The sequence below is a fragment of the Hypomesus nipponensis genome, chromosome 6 (assembly GCF_054491055.1).
Source record: "Hypomesus nipponensis isolate SF chromosome 6, ASM5449105v1, whole genome shotgun sequence".
Classification (NCBI taxonomy): Eukaryota; Metazoa; Chordata; class Actinopteri; order Osmeriformes; family Osmeridae; genus Hypomesus; species Hypomesus nipponensis.
In genome coordinates, this window is record NC_140366.1 from 4,242,360 (window position 1) to 4,268,804 (window position 26,445).

The 26,445-nt window shown below is 43.3% G+C and overlaps 2 protein-coding genes across 13 annotated transcripts; one reads left to right on the plus strand and one right to left on the minus strand.

Annotated features, from left to right (window-relative positions):
* Positions 1-1,091: 1,091 nt before the first annotated feature.
* LOC146286455 (rho-related GTP-binding protein RhoB) lies at positions 1,092-3,682 on the minus strand. The gene has a single exon (XM_084699393.1). The coding sequence runs from the start codon at positions 3,489-3,491 to the stop codon at positions 2,901-2,903; it is 591 nt and encodes a 196-aa protein (XP_084555519.1). The 5' UTR covers positions 3,492-3,682; the 3' UTR covers positions 1,092-2,900.
* A 199-nt stretch (positions 3,683-3,881) lies between these two features.
* pum2 (pumilio RNA-binding family member 2) lies at positions 3,882-26,124 on the plus strand. 12 transcript variants are annotated; one of them, XM_084699383.1, is made up of 23 exons: positions 3,882-3,948; positions 6,152-6,518; positions 9,272-9,340; positions 9,601-9,706; positions 12,003-12,190; positions 12,366-12,538; positions 12,805-13,099; positions 13,182-13,275; positions 13,865-13,972; positions 14,191-14,336; positions 14,510-14,624; positions 17,262-17,402; positions 17,822-18,121; positions 18,813-19,040; positions 19,129-19,396; positions 19,754-19,883; positions 20,182-20,316; positions 20,546-20,683; positions 21,608-21,733; positions 21,981-22,052; positions 22,940-23,061; positions 23,309-23,501; positions 23,678-26,124. In XM_084699383.1, the coding sequence occupies exons 2-23, from the start codon at positions 6,165-6,167 to the stop codon at positions 23,807-23,809; spliced, it is 3,633 nt and encodes a 1,210-aa protein (XP_084555509.1). In that variant the 5' UTR covers positions 3,882-3,948; positions 6,152-6,164; the 3' UTR covers positions 23,810-26,124. The 12 variants fall into 12 exon arrangements, with proteins under 12 accessions (XP_084555509.1, XP_084555513.1, XP_084555511.1 ...); XM_084699387.1 differs by lacking the exon at positions 3,882-3,948 and adding an exon at positions 4,510-4,696 and having other exon boundaries at positions 20,182-20,310; XM_084699385.1 differs by lacking the exon at positions 3,882-3,948 and adding an exon at positions 4,510-4,696 and having other exon boundaries at positions 17,825-18,121.
* The last annotated feature ends 321 nt before the right edge of the window (positions 26,125-26,445 follow it).

Below are 26,445 nucleotides of genomic sequence, written 5' to 3' on the forward strand. Positions count from 1 at the left end.
AAACAGTACACTTACATATTCAGTGCACTTCGTCACTGATAAGTGCTGTCTGAAATGGAACACTTACGTTAAACACTTGACCGAAGTGACGGACGCAAATCTGCTCGCGACACCCGCGAAACCTGCCAAAATGAAAGCGCTTCTCCACCCCAAGTTAAAAAAGCTGCCGAAATGGCTCCTCCTCTTCCGCTACGTAGCCAAGATGGCGCCCTTTTAGGGCGAGTAGTGTCCATTGTTGTACACTGTTTTTTTGGACCGTTTGCAGTGCGCCATCCGGGTACTTTCAGTGCACTGAATTCTGCTGGTTTTGTAAGTGAAGCGTCCTAAGCACTGAAAGTCAGTGCTCGAAGTGCACAAGTGCGCGGTAGTAGACACAGCCATGGTATCCATGAATATTAGACGTTCTCTGGAAATGTAATGTGACGCTACGGGAATGTATGAGAAGGAAATCAGTCAGTCGACCTGCTAATTTATGTAGCTGATTCTGAAAGAACTCGTCTTCTATATGAACGTGTTCTAACACATTTAAAAGGTTAACACAATAGTAAATGTTTGACCATACTTTTTTTTTTATTGCAGGGGAAGCTGAGCTTCCCTTGCAGTCTTAAAGAAATCGCCACTGGCACAGACATGGAATACTGCTTCTGGATTAGTGAGGCCTATACAAATTTAAAGAGGCATGAAACTGCCCTATTAATTAGGCGTGTAACGATACACTCAGCTCATGATTCTATACGTGTCACGATACTGGGTGTAAAATACAATACTTATTACAATATTTTGAACAACATTTTGAATTAAACTGAAATTCACTTAACAGATTTATTTCCAAAACATTAAACATAATACATTTCTTTTTTGTACATACAATTTCCGTTCAAGCGATTTCTGTGAATGCAATGAATGCACACATTGCATTCTGCACGCAGGTGCAGAGTAGGTCGCGTGCTGGTAGCTCAACCAATAAGATCAAACGGACGTCATATTGTAAAAATATTGCCATAACTCTACAATACATATTGTAAAAATTATGTTACACCCCTACTATTAATAGTTCCTCTTGGTTGGGAAAATGGAAAACAGAAAGCCAGTGATGGAGAAATGTATGGATTTATTTATTGATTGGACTGCTGTTGGCTGTATTCTGCATCGCTTTTCTATTTAAAACTTTCCATTTGTTTCCCTCTCAGTGTAGTTCCAAGAGACATAGTCCATTCGAATTACTTCACTGGGGTTTCAGTTGACCCCTTCCAGTGCCATTGTCCTGAATGGATGTGAAAATATTACATGACACTGATAAGTTTCTAACAATACTTTTTCTGGCTTAATGTCCATTTCCTGCAGTATAACACACATACAATACAGTGTACTAAAACTTTTGTATGATGCACAATAACACAAAATTGATTGCAGGTATGTGACAGACTGACAGAGAGAGAAAACATTTTGTTCCTGTCAACAAAGAGCCCAGCAACAGACATTTAGAAAGAATGTGCCTTTTAAATTATTGAACCCAAATCAAGACTGAGCTCTTTACATCCCACAGAATACCCCTATTGTAAGGGACCAAAGGAAATAAATTGTAACAATGACATGAAATGATGTCATGAAACACTGTCCATTACATAACATGAATGCGACATGTTTACATTAAACATAATTTGATTAAGCTTTTATTCTGTAGTTAAAGCCCTTGATATGAAATCCAACTTTGTACTTCCGTTAATTTTTGTGTTGGTGGGCTGTGACAAAAACCAGTCTTCCTGCTTTCCTGTTTGCCCAGTCCATAATATAGTACAGTGCTTTATGTGTGCTTTCTGGGTTTTGGGTTAGTTTCCTCTTATTGTGCTGCAATCCTATTTACACAGTTTATGTAAAAATACACTTCATATCCACTTTGCTGTTGAAAAGACAATATAAACATGCTTTATCTGTAACTAATATACACCCAACACTTCCTCATGGTTGACATAGTAATAATCAGGTTATTCAGAATTTTATTTAGAAACCAAGTTGTAAGATCCTGTGCTAAGTAGAATACAATAAATATGGTGGTTTCATTGATGCCATTGGGACTTTACTTAAAACATTTTTACGTAATTCCACTTTTGGGATCATCAAGGCATTCAATGTGACTAAACAGGCTGTAATAAAATCATAGTATCTTTTTAAAAAGCACAAAATTTATATTTTTTCAACTAGCAAATTCTTGAAGACATACAAATATTGCACTTTTTATGTCATATGACATTCACAATACAGTATGTGAAGTACACATTGTAGCTGCTATACATATTCTCTGACCTGATACAGTCAAAGTGCCTATGAAATACTCACACAAACCAAACAGGAGGCAGAATACACAACCTTTTGGAGGAAGTCTTCGTGAAAGCAGCTTGACCAAAACAAATAAACCTGTGGCAAAAGTATTCAGATACAGGACTTTTAATGAAAGACACAACCCTTTCATTGTGCAATAAAACTTGGCTTGTAAGCTTCAGTCTTTCATATAAATAAAACTTGACAACACTGGTAGATTAAGTAGTCTGTAGGCCTAGTAATGAAGATGCGTTTGTTTTTGTCCTTGAAACCACTCGTTTGTGTTGCCATCACAATTCCATTATGTCCATCAAATGCCGTTTGCCAATTAGGACCTGTGCAAGCCCTCTGAAGCAGCATTCTTTAGTAAACGTGTAGGATACCCCCGCATTAGAACGAACTTGTTTGGCATAGGACCTCTAACTAGTATTAATGGTGGACTTGGCAGACTCAATCTAGGTCAACAGAATTGGCGAATAGGTCCATGCTATGGATCCACCGTTCTTCATTGAAGATTCTCAGGGAAAGACAACCGATCTTAGTGGTGTTAACGGAGTAGTCTACAGTGGTCGTCTGTTAATTCATAACAACAGACAGCAATTGGCACAACCTGTAGATGGGCTGGATCTCTTCTGTAAAGCAGCGCGTGTCGCAGTCTCAAACACTTCCCGTATACCGTCCTTAGTTTTCGCAGAGCACTCCAAATAGTCATAGGCGCCAATGCGCATGGCCATGGCTCGCCCGTCCTCGGTTTTTACCGGTTCTTGCTTCATTCTGGACAACTCGTTTCTGACATTCTCATCGTTACGCAAATCCCTTTTGTTCGCTACTAGAATAATGGGCACATTTGGACAAAAGTGTTTAACCTCTGGTACCCATTTCTCAGGAATATTTTCAAGTGAATCTGGGCTATCCACTGAGAAGCACATCAAAATGACATCAGTGTCCGGATAGGACAGTGGGCGAAGGCGGTCATAGTCCTCCTGGCCAGCCGTGTCCCACAATGCTAGTTGCACTTGCTTAGTGTCCACCTCAATGTCCGCCACATAGTTCTCAAACACAGTTGGCACATACACCTCTGGAAACTCGTCTTTGCTAAAGACAATAAGCAAGCAGGTTTTTCCACACGCGCCGTCGCCAACCACGACAAGTTTCTTACGTATATCTGCCATTTGTTGCTCTGGAAAAGAGAAGAACTGTCTATAAACTTAGTTGTGACAAAATACAAAATTCGATTAAAACTGTGAATCCCAGACTATTCGCCGTTTGGTCGCTATAGGCCTATGGTGACGATTCTTGAGCACTGATCGTTGTGCTCTGCAAACACCAGTCTCTTTTTCCAAGTAGATGCAATAGTAACAGCTGAGGCGCTTCCTTTATAAAGCACACGGACGCTTTCTTAATATAGCAACCCAATCGGAAGTGGGGAGGTGAGATCACTATTTCTAAGGGAGAATGTGATTGGATCTGGACAGTCTGTTTGGTTAGTAGGGGAGGGTCGTGTACCACGAGGAAAATGATTTACACCATCTGACTGAATCAGCCGAATACATTCTTACAGAGACAAGAGGGTCTTCAGCCTCTACTGTGGACAAGGAATGAAAAGGATAATGTGACTAAGTCTAAGAGGTGAAATGTTGGTGTTGAAACGCCTATCGCGACAGACATAACGTTCTAAACACATTGCATTGCCTGTTTAGTTTGCATGCTGCCTAACAGCGCCTATAAACCTAATTGTTTAAGATCATAATAAATCAAAGTTAGAATATTGCAGTTGCGTGGTAGGTTAAATTGCAGAGTGGTTGGCTAATGTTCTATAGCCTCAAAATTGTTAGGTTTATTTCAATTCAGTTGTGAATGGGGGCAATCCTATGAAAGGTATGACGTATGCCTATTTAATATTGGACTGGGGATTTATTTTTGATATCTGGGAATATTGCCTATATTTTTGTAGATCTATAATTAAAATAAAAGTAGGTTACAATTAGTATTCGAAAAGATCCCAGGCGTGTGAAATCAATCATATAACGTGTAGGTTGCATTAGGCTATTTAACCATCACAAAATGTATCTTCTCTATTAAGGCAAAAGTTGAGGTTTAGTAAGTTTTTCTGGTTTAAATTACGTAAGGGTCTCATAATGAAGACTTTCCAATATGTTGGTTTGATAGACATCTTACTGCGCAGGTCTACGGATAATATGCACACTGCAGGGAGGCTCTGGCGTGATAGCTAGTCAAACTACATTGCATGTTCAATCGTAGGCTACTAGCTAGAGCTAGCTAAAACATTAAAACACCGATCTCCACGGAAACAAAACAATACAAAATTTTAGGCCTGACGTTTTACAAAACCATCGACCTTCGCTTGAGATTGTGCGTGAGTATCTGCTAGAAGTCTTTACATAAAAACGGTGCTGTGCATATTTTGGTTAAGCGTGGATTGTTGTAGCCGTGGTTTCTTAGTATTTCCCCCTTTTGTTTAGCGTGTAAGGCCCCTCAGTCTGTTTGGGACTTGGAGGGGGGCCATGTTGTTAGCTCGTTGAGTGTCTTACAAACTAGCTGTCTTCTTAGCTAAGCTAGTTTGCTACCCAGCAGCAATTGTGTTTTATAACGACATCTGACGACGTTATTGTTTTTTTCGATGTAATATAATTTAGTAGCTGCCGTGTGATCTCCACTATTCTTATTAATTATTTACCCAAAAAAATCATAAGTTCGATTTTTTTTCACTGATTTTGATAGCTTGACTAGCTAGCTAGCTGAATACAAGGCCTTTCTCCTCATCATGTTGGTAATTGACTAGCTAGCTGCTACTAGGTAGCTAGCAGCATTGCTATCCTATGGTATCTAGGCTAGCTACAAGTGAGGCCGATGACTACCGTATAGGAACAATTTAGTAGTTAACTGGTTAGCCCAATATCTGTAGACAATAATTATAGTCTGTAAATAGAAGCATCAATGTGAGCTAGCAGTGTAGCCCTTTTGTTTGGCTGAACGCGAAATCTTTTGTATGTTCAATTCAACAACATTACATAGCTAGACTGTAGAAGCGCTACTGTAGCTAGCTAGCAACTTAATAATAATAATGTCAATGTACTGTAATGTAGTCCGCCCAGCTAGTACTATCGTTGGCTTGTCGAAGCTAACTAACTGACGTACATGTTGCTGTACACATTTGAGTAAATTGGCTTTACCAATTATTACGTTGGCATGGTTGTACTGAATATCGTTGGACTAGCCAGCCTCACAGTTAGCTAGCTAGTCTACCTCAATGATGCGTATCGCAGTAGTATTAGCATAGCTAGCGACGACCCCCCCCCCCCTTCCACTTTTTGAATTTGATGTCTGCCGAGCAAACATGTTGTTAACTAGTACTAGTTCAACCAACTAGCGCGTAGCTAGCACATTTTAAGCAGCATCCTTGCATGAGATGACACGATCTCTCCTAGTAGGGAATTATTAGTTAACAGACTATGCAAGCCAATCGATGGGTCTGATCCTATCATATTTCCTTGGCTAAAATCCTATTGTTGCCATGCTATTTTATTGACGTGGCTCACACCACAATGTCTGAATTAGCAAACTAGACTACATAGATTGCAATGAAACGTGGGCATATTTTCCTGGTCCAGAAACAAGATAGTCTGGCTATGAGTACGGTTCATACATGTGTCTAATTGGTCATCTCTGGAAGCATGCATGCTTTATTAATGATCTTAGCAATTATATTACTACTTCATCGAGTTAAATCTGATAGTAATATCACGAGCTCATTTGTAATTCAGACCAATTTTTTAGCTAACCCCGCTGTCCACAATAATTAATTTCACAGGTTTCCCCGTGGAATGAGCGTTCCATGCAGCATCCTAGGTATGAATGACGTGGCCTGGCAGGAATCGAGAGGTGGGATGCTGCACACAAACGGTGCTCCTGAAGCAGGGGGGGGTCGAGTTCATGGAGGCAGTTCCCTTGCCTCCGTCGGGGGAGCAGGCCAGGGTCCTGGGGGACCACATACTCTACAGGGCATGGACAGAGGCCCAAACCCCACCCCAGGTATCCCACAGCCTCCTCTGAGTGGCCGATCTCAAGATGATGCCACAGTGGGGTACTTTTTTCAGCGGCAGCCTGGGGAACAGCTGGGAGGTTGTGCCCCTAGTAAGCACCGCTGGCCTACTGGCGATGGCAACCATGTTGATCAGGTACAACGTTCTTTCTTTCTGACTGGGGGGGGGGGGGGGGGGCGTAACTGATTTCTGATATCAGTTTTGAGTGTGTCAAGTAATGTATGCTCTGTCAAGGATTTTTTTTGTCAAATTTTTTACCAAATGTGACACGCTCTGGTGAAAAGGGGCCGTTGTCTGCATTCCATATTTTCCGCTAGGAGCCGAAAAAGGTTTTGTTTCTTTTCTTTACAATTTTCCTTTTATTGCATATTACAAAAAATAGTGTTGAAGAAGTAAGTCAATATAAGAAACAACATATTAAGGATCACTAAATACTTTACTTTCTTTTCTTCTAAGCTTCCAGTTGAGTTGTGGGCGTGATGTAATTTTATTTGCATCACAATGAGCCGGTTATCCCAAGGCTACTTTTAGCGCGGATAGGTGGTCAATGGTGCCCTAATGATCGCTAGATGGTGCTTCTTGCACACATTCAAGGCAAGGTTGGAAACCGAATTGGCCAAAGGCAATCTGTCATTAATTTCTGTGTTGATAGTCTGTGGCTATTTCATTAGCAATATTGTTGTCTAGACCTTAAATTACATTTTGATTAATGATGGATTTATGAGGTGTGTTATTTCTGAAATTCATCCTTTTATTTATTACTGTAACATTGGGACTCCAGACCAGGTCCTAGTGTGGACCCCGGGTTACGCATGAGCAGTAGCGCATTGCATGCAAACAACATTTGCATTAAGTTGGCAGGAAGCCTATCTACAACAACTAGAAGGACAGATAATAGACAGTGAACATTCTGTATAACAGAAGCAAACTCTACCCCTATTTCCCAACTCCATTCTTTAGGCTATCTTTCTAGCGCAGTTCCCATAGAAGTCGGATCAGCCTATGATATCTGTAGGGTAATGTTTCATATGTAGGCTAGGCTGTGTTTGTCTGTACAAAGTGCAACATCCCATCCCCCCCTCCAAATACCAAGTAATTTGACAGATATGGTCTTGAGTCAAGTACCCTTATATTTCTCTCTTAACTGCAGTGAAATGACCACCGCTTGCCGCTTCTAATGATAAACACAAAAACAATCACGCCCTGTCTGAAGGTGTGAAAATGTCTATAATCTTTCAAGGGGGATTTCTCTGCTAGAGCATTCTAGGTTTACCAACATTCAGATACGCATATCTTCAACTATTTTCAGATTTCAATGTATGACACATCATTTGAAAACATACAATCCGCAGTTTCACAATCTGTAAAAAAAACCTGAGAAATTACCTTGGCCGACAACGGTCCCTTTTCGCCAAAGCGTGTCTCAAATTGGCCTGTTTGTAGTAGAATTTTTGTGACGTTATTTCAAAGTTCTTGTTCTCTCTCAAATGTAATGGGCTGTACTGAGATGACAAACACATTAACATTTTTAGCAGTCTTAAATTGTTTTTAAATAAATTGCGCCCTTTCTTGTTTTTAACCTGTAGCACTTTGAGATTTAAAGGTGACATGACATGCTGTTTTTGGATGCTTTTATATAGGCCTTAGTTGTCCCCTAATACTGTATCTGAAGTCTCTTTCCCCAAATTCCGCCATGGTGCAGAATTATAGCCACTACAAGTAGTCCCACAATCAGCTTTCCTCAGAACGCGCTGTTTCTGTGTCTGTAACTTTAAATGCTAATGAGCAGGAGAGGGGCGGCAACATGCGCTAATGTTTACAGGATGTATCGGAATGGCTCGTAGCCCCCGTTGCTGTAAGATGCCTCGAATTTAGCCATTCTCATCTGATCACCCTGGTTTGCAGAGGTGCACACTCAGTCATTTCAATGTGGAGAAAGGCGGATATCGCGAGCCATAACACCAACAGCAGAACGGTTATCCAAATAACAAAGAAGTGTACAACACTCGCGTTACAGCGTTTGTATTCACACACGCACCCATTTATCTTTACGTTAGCAACAGTAACTCAGCTGTTAGCTGCAGAGCTAATGTTAAAGCCACATTCTAAGGGTAGCAAGCTAGGTAACCATATACAGTAAACCAACAAAATGATATAGCGTTAGTTAACTTACTTGTCAAAGGTTTGTACCAAGACCAAGGAGATTTAGTAATGATCCAGAATTTAATTTCAGCAAGGCCAGCTTTGAGTTGGCTCAATTTGAGGAAATGTTTGGCGCAGACATACAACACTTTGGGAAGTTGTGTCGACGCATTTCCAGCGAAAATACAATTAAGATAGGGGTTGTGCAGAGGCTCGGATGAAGGAAAAAAAAAAAAAAGGATGTGTGCTTGCATTTGTACATTCAAGCACTGAGCAACTGTTATGCTTCGTTTGTTTGCTCGCCATGATGTCTCTCCAGGAAAAAAATATATCGCACTCGCCCCTGCACGGTGGTAGCTCAGTTTCTCATGGGCGGGCCAGATGATCTGGTCGGGCAAAGCAGAGAGAGGGGAGGTAACCTTCCCCCTATCTACGTCACTAGGGGGTGATTTTCAAACAGCGCAATTGAGCCTTCATTTTGTCAAAGGCGGAGAAGAACACGCAGGGCTTGGTTTACACTTATTGAAAATTCTAGCCACTGGGGGACCAAAGGCAGGCTAGGGGAACTCCATATTAATGTTAAATAACCTCATAAAATGAAGTTTTCATGTCATGTCACCTTTAACCTAAATATAAAATGCATTACAAATGTATTATTACTATTATTATTATTAACCCATCTGACACCAGCTAAAATATGTATGGAATACACCTTTATTTTGTTTATGTATAAAATGCTTTACCAGGTTCGTGCTGTGGATGAGATGAACTATGATTTCCAAGCTCTGGCTTTGGAGTCTAGAGGCATGGGGGAGGTAGGCGGAGCTTTTTCACTTAAAGCACAAGTACATTAATTAGTTATATTGTTAGTCATTCAAGTCAGTTAAAGAATGCTCGGATATTCACATATTGTGCAATTAATGCACAAATGTCCTTCGCCAAAATATTATTTTTCTGATATTTACAAAACACAGTAAAATAAAGACGTGAACAGTGACATATTATATAGCATCTCATCAAAATTGACGTCATCTATTGTCATTCTTTTCTCTTTTTTTCTCTTTTTTTTTGACAGCTACTGCCTGCAAAAAAACTTTGGGATTCTGATGAACTGGCCAAGGATGGAAGGAAAGGGCTGCTTCTTGGAGAAGAGTGGAGAGAGAATGCATGGGGTTCTTCTCGTGAGTATTGTAGGATCGATTGATCAGTTTCCTACAGGGCTCCAGACTGCGACCAAATGGTGGCATTTTGCGACCAGTTTTTGAGACAGTGCAAGTATTTTTTACAAGTACTCGCACATGTGCGACCTACAAATTTGGAATGTATTGGGTGTGCTCAACGTCAGCATTAGTACCGTAGCTAGTCTAGGAAAGTTGAGGCTACTTTTCGCTAGGTACTCTAAACCTACCTAAAAGTCTTCCTACGAAAAGTTCCTACGAACATGTCTTTTTCTGCCAGACAAGTGGGTTCCAGAGTTGATTGGAAACACGTTACAATGTAACGCGTAACAGTAGTCAGTAGTAGACTACTTTTGTTGGGTAACGAGTAACTTAACGCGTTACTTATGTAATTGAATTAATCCGTTACTAGTTCCTTGTTCAAACAAGAAACACGTTACTTAATTGAGTCTTTTGCTTGCGAGCACTCAGCATGTAGCTAAAAGTCTTGGAAAGTTTAGGCAATTTTTTGCTAGGTACCTACGAAAACGTCTTAATCTGCTAGACAGGTGGGTTCCCCTTCGTTCTTTTGGTGCTCAGTCTCACAAGCCCAATTTACCTGGCGTCATGGAGCCGACCAGCTTAATAGTTATTTAACGCTTAAGACTTACATGTACAGGCCTACGTATTGTCACATTAAATAATGTATTGAACTCAAGCTTGTGTGATATGTTGCTGTATTGTTCAGTGGTTTAGGTTTAGGATTATATTACAGTAAGAAAAGTCGTCTGGTTCAGTACAAAAGTGAACACCATTTTGCTACCATATACCTAGCTATAGCTTAGCTTTGTTTTGCTCCAAGATTCAAACCTAGCCCTGGTAAATTGTAGAGCTAGCTAACTACTAGACTTCTGCCTGGCATTTTACAACATTATTTATTGATTAAAGAGTTAATGATTCTTAATTCAAAAACTTCATGCAAATATTGCTTTTCATTATGGTGGATTACTACCTTGATCTGCCTTGCTGTATAATGAGGATTGATCATGTTATATGCGGGTTAGGGTTAGAAATAAAATACTTTTCTTAATGTAACGGAAAAGTAACTTAACGCCTTACTCTCTACAGCAAGTAACTAAGTAATGTCACAAGTTACCTTACAAGGAATGTAACTAGTAACTGTAATTAATTACTTTCAAAAGTAACGTTACCCAACACTGGTGGGTTCCCTTCATTCTTTTGGTGAGCTGTCTCACGAGCCCTTCTTACCCGGCGTCATGGAGCCGAGCAGCTAAATACTTATTTAGCACTAGCGTTCTCAACTACTGTATCTCAGCCTGTGTTTGCGCTGTTGCTCAGCAAGTGACAGGGGCGATTCAAGGATCAGACTTTTAAGGGTTCTCAGCCCCCAATGAGAATGTGACATGAATACAGTACAGTGCCTTGCAAAAGTGCTAAACCCCCTTGCTAATAAATCTATAATTTCACTGGATAACAATTCATTTATGTATTATTATGCAAAATATTGAATGAATGAAAAAACTAAGGATGTCCCTTTCTTCATGAACTACCAGCATCAAATGATAATAAACAATAATCATTTTAATAAAAAAAATAAAAAATGGGGGGGGGGGGGGGGGGTGCTGAGATGAAATTTAGGGGGGCTTGAGCACCCCTTAAAAGTGTCTAAATCGCCACTGTTAGGAGGACTGATGGATAATTGCATCATACATTTAAGGCATTTAGCCAAGACTTGAATGTACAGTACGTAGTGTCACATTAGATTATGTATTTAAACTCAAGCTTGTGTGGTGCGTTGCTGTATATCAGTTGTAAACATTTCAGTAAAAAAACGGACCCACCTGCAACCGACGCAAGCACAACCCACAATTTCCCCAGAAATTGTACCCTCTCTAGTTGTATTAATAATTGCATTGCAGGTCGATTTTAAAGGTGTGCCCCTAAATCTTCTGCTTGCGCTCCTAAAATTTTCAGTCAGGGGCTACTGTGCTCCTAGTAAAAAAAGTTAGTCTGGAGCCCTGTCCTACATTCAACTTTTTTTTTTACAATATCTTATAAGTTAATCCTTTCATCTATTTATCTAACTATTTATCTATCTATTAGTGACTAGATGCCGGTTTCTATGTAATGTAATGTAATTGATTAGTTTACTTTCTGTTGAGTTACCCCGTCTGTAATTGTATGGAAGTTTGTTGAGTGCAAGTTCCTATTGCTAATGCCAGACGTTCACGTATTGACTTTGCACTATTGTTTTCTCTCACTTTTGCAATGATGCCACACCTGCTCCGATGATGACTAGATCACTCCGTGTCCCAGCCAATCATGGTGCAGCGAAGGCCGGGGCAGGGTTTCCATGGAAACGGAGACGCCAGCTCTGTGCTGTCCCCCCGTTCTGAAGGCGGTGGGCTAGGGGTGAGCATGGTGGAGTATGTCCTGAGCTCCTCCCCTGGAGACAAGCTGGACGGCCGCTACAGGAACGGTGGCTATGTGAGTGGAGCCCTCTGCCCTGCATTCTCCGTAGTAATCTGATATTTTTAGTCATTTCTTTTTAGTGATCGAGTGATTAGTCTGAGCTTAGGGCCCCGGGGGGGGGGAGAGGGATGCATCTTCCGAAGTCCTGCTGTCAATTGTTCATAGAAACACACTTTGTTCACGGTCACAGTGTGGTGTGGACCCTGACCCAGACGGGAGAGAAAAGAATGACACACAAGAGAAAACTTCTCCTTTTGAAGAGGACAAAAGCCCAGAGATGAAGGTTGGAGAAGAGAGCGACACCTCCAAATCTAACGGGAGAGGCCTACTCAATGGAATGGATCGAGATGTCAAAGACTTCAAGTATGGGTCTTATATTTAGGTGGTTTTGAAAGAGACACGCTCAAATTTGAATTTTGAAACAGGATACTGAAACCATCTTCTAATGTACCATTGTAAAAATGTTGGTTACACTGGTATTTATTTATTTATTTTTTTTATACTTCTTGCTGGATAAAAATCTATAAGAACAAGATTATTTGTGAGGTTACTATTCTCACCCAACCAGGCATGTTAAGAATGAAGGCACTAGAGTTGCTGTTTCATGAATGGTGTTTTTGCTTAACTAGTCCCACCCCAGGCAGTCGCCAGGCCTCTCCCACTGAGGCGGTGGAGAGGATTGGCCCAACCCAGGCCGGTCTGGAAATGATGGGTCAGCACCACACCCATGTCCTCCAGCCCCAGAACCCAGCCCAGAACAAGCCCCTGGCAGAGGACTTCCAGAACCAGGAGGCCCAGAACATGGGTGGGATGGAGCAGCAGGCTGGCGTGGAGTCCCTCCAGTTTGACTACGCCGGAAACCAGATCCAGGTGGACTCCTCCGGCACTCCGGTGGGGCTGTTTGACTACAACTCCCAGCAGCAGGTCAGTTATACTACAAAGCTGCTTTCAGCGTACCGACGGACCAAACCTTTTTGGTCATTGACGTCTTGGTTTTGTTTTGCAGTTGTTCCAGAGGTCCAACCATTTGGCTGTTCAGCAACTCACTGCTGCTCAGCAGCAGCAATATGCCCTTGCGGCTGCCCAGCAGCAACACCTTGGTTAGTCCTGTGTTCTTAGGCTGCCAAAGCACAGGCAGTTGTGTACTGTCAGAATCTGATGCCATTCACTGTCATTGACTTCAATCGTATGAGAGCTGCCCCTAACTAGAACTAAGTAAACATGGTTCATAAGCTAACATTCAGCCTTACAGTTCATTCAGTTTTTCTCAACATTAATTCTGTCCGCTACACATGTATTGTTTTTAGCGACCAATCTTTACAAGTTGCACACACAACATTCTGGGAGTAGCCCCCTAAAATCAGCTCCATGTGAGTTTACTAATCCAAAACACAGCAGAGTAATTTAGCATAGCAGTCTAATTTATGTAGACTCTATGCATTTTGGCTTCTCGGATGTTGACTCAGAAAACATGAAGTACTGTAAGTGTTGCAAATTTCCAACACGATTGATTCGCTGTGCTATCTCAGAACTAACTGATAATTTGAGTCTTCACGCTGTGTGTGTGTGTGTGTGTGTGTGCTCTTCAGTGCCTTGGGTGATTCTATCTCATCTAAGCTGGGTTAAGGGATGTAGTCAAGGATGCAATTCCTTTGATTTTATGCTAATATAATTATGTTGTCTTTCCAGCAGGCCTTGCTCCAGCGTTTGTGCCAAACCCCTACATCATCAACGCTGCGCCCCCCGGAGCAGACCCCTACACTGCTGCTGGGCTAGCAGCAGCTGCCACTCTCGCAGGTTTGCAGTCTCTCACACACACACACATTTCCCAACCACTTGTTTGTGCAATTTCATTTTCAACGTGATTTAAAAGCACAGTAGCTTCATTTCATACTATGATACTATTTTTGGTGTACATGGAAACATTAAGTTGTATTCACCCCGTCAACGTCATGCATGTGACTAATCCGCTTCAATACCAATGTATGTGACAAGGATTTGAATTTCCCTTCAAGGGCCTACAGTAGTCCCCCCGCAGTACTATGGCGTGCCCTGGGGCGTGTACCCCGCAAACCTCTTCCAACAACAGGCCGCTGCCGCTGCCAGTCACTCCGCTAACCAGCAGGCACCCAATCAGGGGCCAGGACCTGGACAGCAACAGGTAGGGGTGTCTCAAATATTATTGTCGGTTGTCATCAGACTTGGTTACCTGTGGTGTTATGTCACCATACATGATGTCCCTGGTTTTGGCACGTATGGCGTCTGTGCTTTGTTTGTCCCCTCCCTTTCTAAATTAGAAATAATAAAGAGTGCTTTGTGTGGACTGCCCCGCAGGTGATGCGTGCTGGCAGCAGCCAGCGTCCCCTCACCCCAGGACAGGGCCAGCAGAGCCAGCAGGACTCCCTGGCTGCGGCAGCAAACCCAGCCCTAGCCTACGCTGGGATGTCAGGTCAGCAGAACTAGAGATGCTCCGATCTGTTTTTTTGGTACCGATGACTGAAATCATTATCTGCCGATCCAATAATACCGATCACTGATCACGGTGTCGATTGAAGCATTCTATTTATTGTGTAGCATTATTCATGAAATTAATTATTCTTAACAACATTGGTATTGTATTTTAAGTATTTAAATTGAGACAAGAGTATCATGAGTTGACAGCCATCCGTTTTATTGCAGGGAACGTGCAACATTCCAGTGTAGAAGCTCTCTCGCTTACTATAAAATGTGTAAATAATAATAAATATTAAAATAATAATAAAAATTGAAATCTTTAAATACAAATCACAACAATAAAATCACATGTGCAACATTCCACTCTCTAGAGCAGGGGTACTCAATTAGAAAATCAAAGTCCACTTACCAAATTTCCATTCAGTCCAGGGTCCGGAACGGACTATGGTTTATTTTTCTGGCCCTTACCTCTCCCATTGACTCCCATTCAAAATTGACTTAGATTTAGGCCCAGTGCCCGTGCCCCTGGGCATCTTTCTCCCATAGACCAGAGTTTTGGGGGTAACATTGTTCAGTGTCTATGCTTTGTTTCATAGTGACGTTTCGCGTTTGCTCTACCACGTTTGACAAGGGCAACCGTCTCATTGCAGATTAAACACATCGGTTTTGTGCTCCCCACCAGCAACACAAATGCGTTCTTGTCAGTCCATTCTGTCTGAAATTTGCAATTTTCTGGAATCAAACTGCTGCAGACAGTTCTGTGCAGTGCGTCTCTGTTGCGTCTCATGCGCTCGATCATCTCAAGGGGTGGAAATCCCCTGTGTTTGCACGAGTGGCTCTTGAACTTGTCCAAGGGAGGCTTGCTGGACATTCAGCTCGGCTGAGTTGGCCGGACTGTTTTTGAAATGTCCGACCACTTTACGGCACTTGGCCAGTGCACCATCAAAACCACCTTCCCGAAGTGACATTACAATAGATCTCTGTACAACATGCGCAACACGGCAAATGCTCGAATGGCAGTATCCTCCCTGCTGCCACCATATTAGGAGCGCTGTCTGTTCTTATAGTGATTGGCAATGTCGAGAAACTGCCTGGCATATGCTTCTGCAAAGTGACACTCCTCTGTTTTCATCACACCTAACGGACAAAGTAGATCTGAATAAGTTCACTACTAGTAGTAAACAACTAGCAATCATCAAGAAGCAAACATAATGTGGTGGTAATTTGTAGTGTTGTGGTAATTAATAGGCTAATTAATTATGTAATTTAAAATTATATAATGTAGCCTACCTAAAGCGATGGAGTGAAGTTCCCAGCTGGCACCGATAAGGTGTACAGTAACGCCAAAGTAGTTGTTGTTGTTGACAGATGTCCAATGGTCCCCCGTCAGTGCTACACACCTCGCCTCTATTGTCTTCTCCTCTTTTGTGGCTTTCTCTGCGGCGTGTTGGTCATGTATTCTCCTCATGATAGTTCACCACGCAGGATGTGGCTTAATTAAAAATAAATTTTCCTTTAAGCAAATCCATTTTTACCTAGAAAAGTAGTTTATCTACTTTTGTGTCGAGGGCGCAATGCCTCATAATTTATGAAGTGAATGCAACATCAATATGAAAATTTGAATTAAAATTTAAAATTTGAAGTTTCATGATCATTCAATGATTTTTCCTTTTAAGGACAAAGAGGTTTGTCAAAAATACTGTTGGTGTGTGCCGCTGAGTCGTGTTACTGCACGTACATGCCAGCAACAACTCACAGCCTAGCAGGGGAGGGGCAAAGTGAGCTTGAGCGAAGTTGTTAGACTGTGTTTGCATAAGTTACAACCACTATGATGTAAAGGGAATTGTGTACTGAATGTGTAGAACAGAAATTGAAACTTTAAGTATCGATCATCTTGTCACGCCAGTATCAGTATTTATTTTGCTGCAGCAAGTTACACCGTGGATAAATGTAAGGATAAATCAATAAATGTGAAGACATGAAAACGTAAATGTTATATATTTTATATATATATATCTCTAACAAGTAACACTAGCAGGTAGTGGCATTGCTACGAGTATTATGCTAGGTAACGTAAGCTAACTAAAGCTAGCTAGCTTCCGTTTTGAAAATATTTAGAACTCACGCATCTAAAGGTTAAAGAATAATTTCTTACCATTGGCGGCCTGAAATGCCTGTCTCTATCATATTATTGAAACGTCTCTGATAGTAGTTCTCGCAGATTTTATGTAGTCTGATCGGCCATGTTTGATCCGCCGCTTTGAGAACGCAGATCAAAACCGATAATGGGAATATCGGCCGATATGGATCGGCGCATCCCTAAGCAGAACAGGCCATTCACTTCCAACCTCCCACTTCAAGCGTATTGCTCAGCGGGTCACACCATAGAAGACCACTCGTATGGGGTCTGACACACACATTCAAATCTATAAAAATCTCAGGATCTGACTATTAGGAAGCCCCAAGCCATGGCTCATTTAGTTGCCCTCTAGGCTAAGCGAACCTGCGTAGTGCCGCTAAGTCGTCAGTTATATTCCCACAGCCGCTGTACTGATACTTACACAGCAGCCGGATGTCTGAGGAACTGGCTGTCTGCTCTCTTCTGGAACGTTGCATGTGTTGTCCTCCCCAGGTTACCAGGTTCTGGCCCCTGCAGCGTACTACGACCAGACCGGGGCCCTGGTCATGGGGCCTGGGGCCCGCAGCGGCCTCGGGGGGCCTGTTCGTCTGGTCCAGACCCCCCTGCTCATCAACCCTGCAGCAGCACAGGCCGGTGAGTTCAGCCCATCTCGCTTGTAGTGCACGTTACTTCTAAAGGGGACTGGCAAGTAGGGGGCTATGCTACTGGAAATCTGGTTCTTTGGTACTGAATTGAATGAGCTTGATCATATTAGAGCATGATGATGGCTGCTATTTGTAGTGAAAGCAAGTAAGTGGTCCAGTGTGCCAGTTCCAGAAGAGTTTTTCCATTGTAACCCAACCATGCTGTTGTGAAACGCTGTCCCCCCCTGCAAGTGTGCACTTCCACAAGCATGCTTAACATGGTCTCTCTCCCCCTCTCTGGCATGCTCTTCTTGTGTGTTCCCTCTTCCTTGCCTTCTCCTTTTGTGTCTTTCTCTCTCTCTCCTTCTGTCTCTCTTCTTCTCTCTGTGTCTCTCCTCTTCCGTGTTTCTCTCTCCTTCTCTCTCTCAGCAGCTGCAGCGTCAGCGTCCGGCTCTGGCAACAACATGTCTGGCCCACCGGCCAACGGGATGTACCGCTCCATGCCCCAGCAGCCCCAGCAGTCTCAGCAGTCCCAGCAGTCCCAAAACAGCGGCCTGCCCGCCAGCTCCTTCTACGGCTCCGGCTCTGTGCCCGCCAGCTCCCAGAGCAGCTCCCTGTTCTCCCACACCAGCGCTGCCCCGCCACCCAGCTCTTCTCTGGGCTTCAGCAATACCGGGGGCTCCCTGGGAGTGGGGCTTGGCTCGGCACTAGGAGGCTTCGGCTCCTCAGGTCAGTCACAGAGACTAGGGTTTGTTTTGAGGAGGGACTAGTGTGCTTTGAGGGACTAGTGTGCTTTGAGGGACTAGTGTGCTTTGAGGGACTAGTGTGCTTCGAGGGACTAGTGTGCTTTGAGGGACTAGTGTGCTTTGAGGGACTAGTGTGCTTTGAGGGACTAGTGTGCTTTGAGGGACTAGTGTGCTTCGAGGGACTAGTGTGCTTCGAGGGACTAGTGTGCTTCGAGGGACTAGTGTGCTTCGAGGGACTAGTGTGCTTCGAGGGACTAGTGTGCTTCGAGGGACTAGTGTGCTTCGAGGGACTAGTGTGCTTCGAGGGACTAGTGTGCTTCGAGGGACTAGTGTGCTTCGAGGGACTAGTGTGCTTCGAGGGACTAGTGTGCTTCGAGGGACTAGTGTGTGCTTTGAGGAGGGACTAGTGTGTGCTTTGAGGAGGGACTAGTGTGTGCTTTGAGGAGGGACTAGTGTGTGCTTTGAGGAGGGACTAGTGTGTGCTTTGAGGAGGGACTAGTGTGTGCTTTGAGGAGGGACTAGTGTGTGCTTTGAGGAGGGACCAGTGTTTCTTTTGAAGATTTGCATTCTTTGATCCTGGTGTATTCTCTAATGGCTCTAGCCTTTATTTGTCCTCTGCAACCTTTCCTCATGTTTTCCCCCATCCGTGTTTCCGTGTCTCCTCCCCTCCACAGTGTCCAGCTCCAGCTCTAGCAGCGTGTCTCGCAGGGACTCCCTGTTGGCCAGCTCCGACCTGTACAAGCGTGGCGGCAGCAGCCTCACTCCCATCGGCCAGCCCTTCTACAACAGCCTGGGCTACTCCTCCTCACCCAGCCCCATTGGCCTGACCCCGGGACACTCCCCCCTTACCCCCCCGCCCTCTCTACCCTCCTCCCATGGATCGTCCTCCAGTCTTCACTTAGGTAAGCCGCATGGTTAAGGGTCCAGAGGAAGATATTCCCTGTGCCCAGTCACACTGATTAAATCACTGATTCCTCCTCTCGACCCCAGGCGGCCTGACCAATGGGAGTGGGCGCTACATCTCGGCCGCTCCCGGAGCCGAGGCCAAGTACCGTAGCGCTGGGGGCACGTCTAGCCTGTTCAGCTCCTCCAGCCAGCTGTTCCCACCGTCCCGCCCGCGCTACAGCCGCTCAGACGTAATGCCGTCTGGACGCAGCCGGCTGCTGGAGGACTTCCGCAACAACCGCTTCCCCAACCTGCAGCTCCGTGACCTGCCGGGACACATGGTGGAGTTCTCCCAGGACCAGCACGGCTCCAGGTTCGGAACACACCCTGCTCTCTTCAACCATGTCGTCAGTCATTCTCTTTCACGCTCAGATACACTAGAAACCGTCCCAAGCATTGTGTCCACTCTAGGGCTGTTGTGTTGTGGCACAGAGCAGCAGCATTGTGTGTTGCTGGCTATACATCCGTCAGGTCCCTGGAAGTAGATCATACAGAAGGGAGTATTGGTGAAAAGTCTTTCATGAAAGATAATTTTCAATTATGTTACACACTGAATAACTCATCAAAACATATGGGAGTACAGAATCCACACAAGGTGATATATTCTTTTAAAAGAGATTGTCAAATGTTCAAATTGATAGTTGAGCGCCAACATGTCCCCTTACTGCAGGTTCATCCAGCAGAAGCTGGAGAGGGCCACTCCGGCCGAGAGACAGATGGTGTTTGGGGAGATCCTGCAGGCAGCCTACCAGCTCATGACGGACGTGTTTGGGAACTACGTCATCCAGAAGTTCTTTGAGGTTAGTGCAGTAGTTAAAAAAAACCTGGCTGACACCAGAAAGTGGCTCCCTCAAAAAACCGTCACTCTCAATACTGCCTTACTCAGTACTATTATGCTGGTAGATTTGAGCCTTGAATAAGTAACGGGACTGTGCAAAAGTCTGATGCATCGTGTGTTTGTGCGTGTGCGTGTGTGTGTTTTTTTTAATTAGCAAATAACCTTGTACTGTATTGCCTGGGTGAGATTTTAGTAGGCTAGAAGGGGGGCGGGGTTTCAAGTGGAGTGAACACATGCTCTGGCCTTCCCATCTCGTCCAGTTTGGGAGTGCCGACCAGAAGCTGGCCCTGGCCACTCGTATTCGCGGCCATGTGCTACCCCTGGCCCTGCAGATGTATGGCTGCCGGGTCATCCAGAAAGCCCTGGAGTCTATCTCCTCCGACCAGCAGGTAATTGTAAGTAGGCTTTCACTTCTCTACTCATTGGGTTGTGTGACGTGGGTTGAATATCCTGGATTTCGTTTTTTTGTTTAGTTTTAATTTACATTTACAAAACCAGTGTTTTCATAATTTCTATTTTTTTGGTGGCGTATCACTCACTCATTACTCATTTGTAAAAGTGAAACATTCTTAAATTGGGACAATATTACATTGACGGTCTACTTTTCGGACAACTCTCCCTCAGAGTGACATAGTCCGGGAGCTGGACGGCCACGTGCTGAAGTGTGTGAAGGATCAGAACGGTAACCATGTGGTTCAGAAGTGTATCGAGTGTGTCCAACCTCAGGCCCTGCAGTTCATCATCGACGCCTTCCAAGGCCAGGTGAGTTCCTCGCTCATCTACAGACAGGAAACATCACCCACTGGGGTACTGCCTCTGCTGATACGAGGGGGGGGCGGGTATTTCTGATCGGCAGAAAAACTAGCTCTGTATGCCTGCGCCTCATCCATTATAGCAGGGCAAATAATTCCTTACTTCTCATCGTGAGAAATACAAGGTGTTGAAAATGGTTGAGTGAGAAATGGCGTGAGAAATGGTTGAAATGTCAAATCACGGCGAATGCGTGATACCTGAGAGCCTTGCGTGTACGTGACCGGTCGCTGAATCAGCTCACAGCGGGCACATACTGTGAAGTAGGCTTTTACGTTTTCTAAAGAAATGCAAACGGGTAGCACCATAACAATTAAGGTACTAAAAGAACAACACATTGTTTTAGTAACTTTCTGAAGCCAGGTTAACGTAACGACTTACAAACTCCAAAACTCGACACACTTTTTAAGTTTCTAGGTTTTCAGCAGTGAAAAATCTGTTACGCACTTACGCAGGCATCAGACAGCTTTTTCAAACTAGCGTCCGTTGAAGAGCAAACTTCTGATAGGGTGGGCCAACTGCTTGCCTTTACGTGATTCGTCAAGATCTGAGGTAAGTCACAAAGTGATAGGGGCATTGCCAATCTCTCTGACGCTTTCTCTGTCAGGGGTAGAGTACTGGGCCGGCTACATGCGAGAAGTAGCGGTACGCAAGTAAAAGTGCCGGTACGCTTAAGAGTAAAATGTAGAAGTGCCGGTACTGCGTACCAGTGAGTACCAGCCCACTTCGAGCCCTGCCTATGACAAAATAATTATGAAAACATATATTTGCCGACCCAATTTTCATCCTCCGCGACCAGACTTTGAAAAAACACTGCTATAGCCTGTATGTGAAACCAGGATGTGGTTGTGTGACTGCTGTGTCTCCCGTCCCCAGGTATTTGTGCTGTCCACCCACCCCTATGGCTGCAGGGTGATCCAGAGGATCCTGGAGCACTGCACCCAGGACCAGACCCTTCCCCTTCTGGAGGAGCTGCATCAGCACTCTGAGCAACTGGGCCAGGTATGCTCCCAGCCAGGCCCCCACACCCTCCTCTGCGGGGTTTTGGAGGCTTTGTGCATGTGTGTTTTGAGAAGTGTTAGCGTCATTTGTTTAGCTCCATTGTGTTTGTGTATGTGCTTGTCTCACTGTTTGTTTGGTTGTCAAACCTAATGTTAAGTGTAATGATAATGATGTGGTGTATCTACATCTGACCTATGCTATGATGATTAAAAACACCCCAACCTGCCCCCCCACTTATTCCATCTAGAAATATCAAGGCGTTTCATTGGAGATGACACCCAAAACATATTATACAGTGTCCAGCGATGCACTGTTCAAGGTCAGAGAATTCACCTCCCTCACACCCGGACATCCTCGCGTTGCCTCCCTCCCTCTCTCTTTCCTTCTTTCTCCCTCTCCTAAATGAAGATTCTGCTATAACATGCACAGACCCCCCTCCCCCCACTTTCAGACATTTTAACTCGCAGAGCACGCTACCACATCTCTCCCTCCTTCCCCCTCTGCTGCCTTTTAAAACCTACCTCTGTCATGGAAAAGGATTCCCACAGCTCACGTCTGCTTCCTGATTAATAATACTTCCTCTTGGGTCCAGGGTGTCCTAACCCCCACCCCATTCTTTTCTTCAGTTTTCAGCTCAATGCTTGTTAGATGTTCTCCCCTAAATAACTTTTCACCAGTAATTCTTTAACGTTGTTTTCTCTGTCAGACACTATCTAACCTGACCTTGGAACCAAAGCTATATAGTCTGTGTAATAAAGCGACCAGACCAGAAAACAACTGATTTTCCGGAATTAAGTTATCTAATAAGGTCAAAGTAAAGACTCTAGTATACATGTATTTCAGTCAATATTCCAATAAAGGGTTTAAATGCTACCTGGTCAGGTGAGTTTTAGTCTGGCAATGTAGCTTTTAGATGCTAGTTCCTTCCCTTAAGTCACCCATTCTTGAAGGGGCCAAGATGTTGTTGGTTGATTGTCATGTTTGTTGATGACACTCCAGCCAACAGCATCTCTCTAGTTTGACCTGCAGGATTTATTTGGTCTACAATGTGTATGTCATAGGCTTACCCTGTTTTATCACTTAAATCGGTGCATGAGTAATATGAGAACTTGGTAATTTTGCTTCTGGGCTGGTGATTTTTCTCTCACTCAGGCAAATGTGGTTGTCATAATTTCATTTCCCCTTTCCACCCCCTCCCCCCTGCAGGATCAGTATGGTAACTACGTTATCCAGCATGTTCTGGAGCATGGCAGACCCGAGGACAAGAGCAAGATCGTGGCCGAGGTCCGTGGCAAGGTTCTTGTCCTGAGCCAGCACAAATTTGCAAGGTATATCACTTTTCAGATGTTTGTCTTTTTTAGAGTTGGTTTCATGCATGTAGTTTGGTTTACTAGTCTCAATGTTTTATATGCATTATGTATGTTTCCTACTAATAGTTTTTGTTGTCTTCTCAAATACCCTTGTTTTTTAATGTTCAACTTTAGACCCGTTTTGAGTCAAGAGGTTGTTTAGGATGTTTACACATGCACAGATGCAACCAGACCTTTATACTGAAGCTACTATACTTTTCCTCAGCAACGTAGTGGAGAAGTGTGTGATCCACTCGTCTCGTGCGGAGCGCGCGCTGTTGATCGACGAGGTGTGCTGCCAGAAGGATGGCCCCCACAGCGCCCTGTACACCATGATGAAGGACCAGTATGCCAACTACGTGGTGCAGAGGATGATCGACATGGCTGAGCCCGCCCAGCGCAAAATCATCATGCACAAGGTAAGCATCCCCGCCCCCATCAGATACCTCTCTTTTCTCAGATGGTCAGCCTGGATCAGGGTTGTGATCAAGATCCCAATGTTTTTTTTCTCCCCCATCTTAATTAAATTTAACGTAACATCCTTATAGTCCACTCCTAGTAACCTTACAATCTTTGGTCTTTCCTACACACCTAGATTCGGCCTCATATTGCCACCTTGCGTAAGTACACCTACGGAAAGCACATCCTGGCCAAGCTAGAGAAGTACTACATGAAGAGCGGAGCTGACCTTGGACCCATCGGGGGGCCCACCAACGGCCTCATGTAGGCACTCCCCGTCCCTTCAACAACACCGGAGGAGCCCCCTCCCCCCCTCTTTTATTGTTTATTACCAGGCACTCGTGAGCAATCAGGGGTCACCTTCGGCACCTCTGTTTTGTCCCACTGAGAAATTACCCCCCCCCCCCCCCCCAAAAAAAAAAAAGAAGAGTTAAACTTTCACCTAAGAATGCTGTGACATCTGGCCCTGCCTCTCTGCTACCCCTGGCTTGCCATTCCCTTGTGTGGCCACTGGGGGGCGCAAAGGCTGCAGGGATCTCCGGGGTAAAGCACAAACCCATTGTTTATGATGTAATTGACTGGTTTTCATATATAATCTTGTACATTTCGTTTTTTTTTACCTTGTAAATTCTCTGTAGAAAAAACACATTTGCTGAAATTTACAATTCTTACAATGATACCAGCAAGTGACTTTATAAGGCCAAACTGAGTGATCCTTTTAAATTTTCCATTAGTTTTTGTACCCAGACTTACTCTGTCAGCTGTTCTGATTATAAGTCAGGCTTTCTACACTTTCCCATGCACAAGCGATGGTACCTATGCCAAAGCAGCTGATTGATTCATTTTTACTTGTACCACATGGTATGGATGGATACAATACTCCTGTCCACAGACGATTACTATGTCTCTTGTGCCAATGAGTTGTCATCCATAGGTCTTCTGGACCAACTAGAGTTCTTTGCTTTGGAAAAATCTGTGCTTCAAATTGGGTAGTGTTATCCAGGCAGTGGCTTACTGTTGTCTACATTTTGTTGCCTCCTTTGGAACAGTTTGTGATCTGCCGACTACTCAGTGGACAGTGTAGGTACTAAACAATGCAGATTAACAAACTGCTATACTGTTGCATCCACTTACAGTGATGTTTCCAACTGAGCCCCATCCAAACCGTCTTGTTTTTTTTTTGTAGTTGCTTGGTGTAACAACAACCAGAAACAATTTTCTTTCGAGGTAAAGGATGTAGGTAGGGTTGGGAGTCTGGAGTATAGTTGAGCGGCTGTAATATTTACATGAAATTAAAACTGTAGGGGGACTTTCGGGGATGGGGTGGGTGTTAGCGGGTAAGCATTGGCATGCTGTGACAGGTTTTAAATACTTGGAATGATTTTCTTTATCATGTTTTGTGGAACATCTTATCTGTCTTGTAGTATGAGATGAACACTGCCCTAGAAATTGTATGTTTATGTACTGAATATCATCTCTTGCATAGAAGTAGTTTAGCAAAGTATAGCATCTTTATGTATGAGTAAATATTAAACTGTTGCTTTTTGGATTGGGGTAAAAGATGGTACCCCCACCGCCTTGCAGTTCAGAGCAGTAGGATGTTTTTGTTTTTGGGAGGTGCTCATCCTGTTTCTTAATCTTTGAGGAGAGGAATCACATGAGTGGAATTAATGGGTCGTTATAGTATTGCAAGACCCAAAAGAGGTTAGATTTTCTTGAGTTTCCCTAGTTTCTTTTTTTGGGTCTGAATATGCAAGTGAAAAGTGGAGGCTGGTGGGGCCATCTGATGCTACACAACTCATCTGTAATGCTAATAGTGATGGCTCTTTTTTTGGCTTCAAATGAATAATTGTAGAATACCTGTAGTATATGTGCAGTTAATAAGTGTAAGTTTATTAGTTTAATTGAAATGTCTAATTGTGATGTTTGACAGGCCTTGCTAAATTGGTAGTGATGCTTTTATTTCGTCTGTACAGTTGTACATTTGTAAACGTTGATGCTGTAAATGGGATGTCTTTTACACTTTGGGGGAAAAAACAAACGTGCATTTTGATGTGTGTATATTCATCACTCCTTTCCCTGCGAATATAATGTATACAGTTTTATTTGATCAAGCGTTATTTTAAACCAATCTTTTTATGGCTTCACAATCTGACTTTTTTGTTGTTGCTTTTAATCTGTTATGGGAAAGGTCGGCCTCGATTTGTACTTGGAACTGTAAGAGCTTCTGTTGATAGTCTTTCTGACGTGTGACAGGTTAAAAACAACCATGCTCTGTACTTAAAATGAGGCTGCTTCCAGTCCTCTATGCTACCATGGAAACTACACAGGATATGACAGAATTATTTTTGTACAGAAGAGTGCTGTATTTTGGAACAGCTACTACCTTGTAAGCAAAAGAAATGTAAGATATTGTCAATTATATAAATATGAACATATGAGTTTTGTCACACTGTCAAAGTCATGTACATTTTCAGGTGGCCTTATGTACATTTCCAGATGTTAGATGAAGAAAAAAAGAACTCATTTTTTTGGAAGCAGAATTGTGACTATGTATGATTAAACCATTCTTCTAACATTTGATATTTGTGTTCTACATGTTTTTTCCTCAACATAATTCCAACAGAAATTTTCAATAGAAGCTTTTTACAATTCCTGAATACTGCCTAAAATATCTGCATGTAGTGCAAATGCATGTAGCTGACCATGGCATTTGCACATTTAGAAAGCCATCAACTGATTCATGGTTGTGTTGAGGGTTTAATTATTTGCCAAACAATCAAAACTATTCCCCTAGATTTAAAGTAAGAGGGGTAAACTAAACAGTATTAATATTAACCAAATATGAAATGCCAATGGAATTAGTTATTCCATTGACTGCAAGCAAGACTTGTCCAAGTAAGG

Bases quoted from the DNA above. Each gene is read 5' to 3' on its own strand.
- LOC146286455 (XM_084699393.1), bottom strand. From the start codon at position 3,491: ATGGCAGATATACGTAAGAAACTTGTCGTGGTTGGCGACGGCGCGTGT.
- pum2 (XM_084699383.1), top strand. From the start codon at position 6,165: ATGAGCGTTCCATGCAGCATCCTAGGTATGAATGACGTGGCCTGGCAG. The intron at 12,191-12,365 runs GTGAGTGGAGCC...TCACGGTCACAG, and splicing joins GCTACAGGAACGGTGGCTAT to TGTGGTGTGGACCCTGACCC. The intron at 12,539-12,804 runs GTATGGGTCTTA...TTGCTTAACTAG, and splicing joins CGAGATGTCAAAGACTTCAA to TCCCACCCCAGGCAGTCGCC.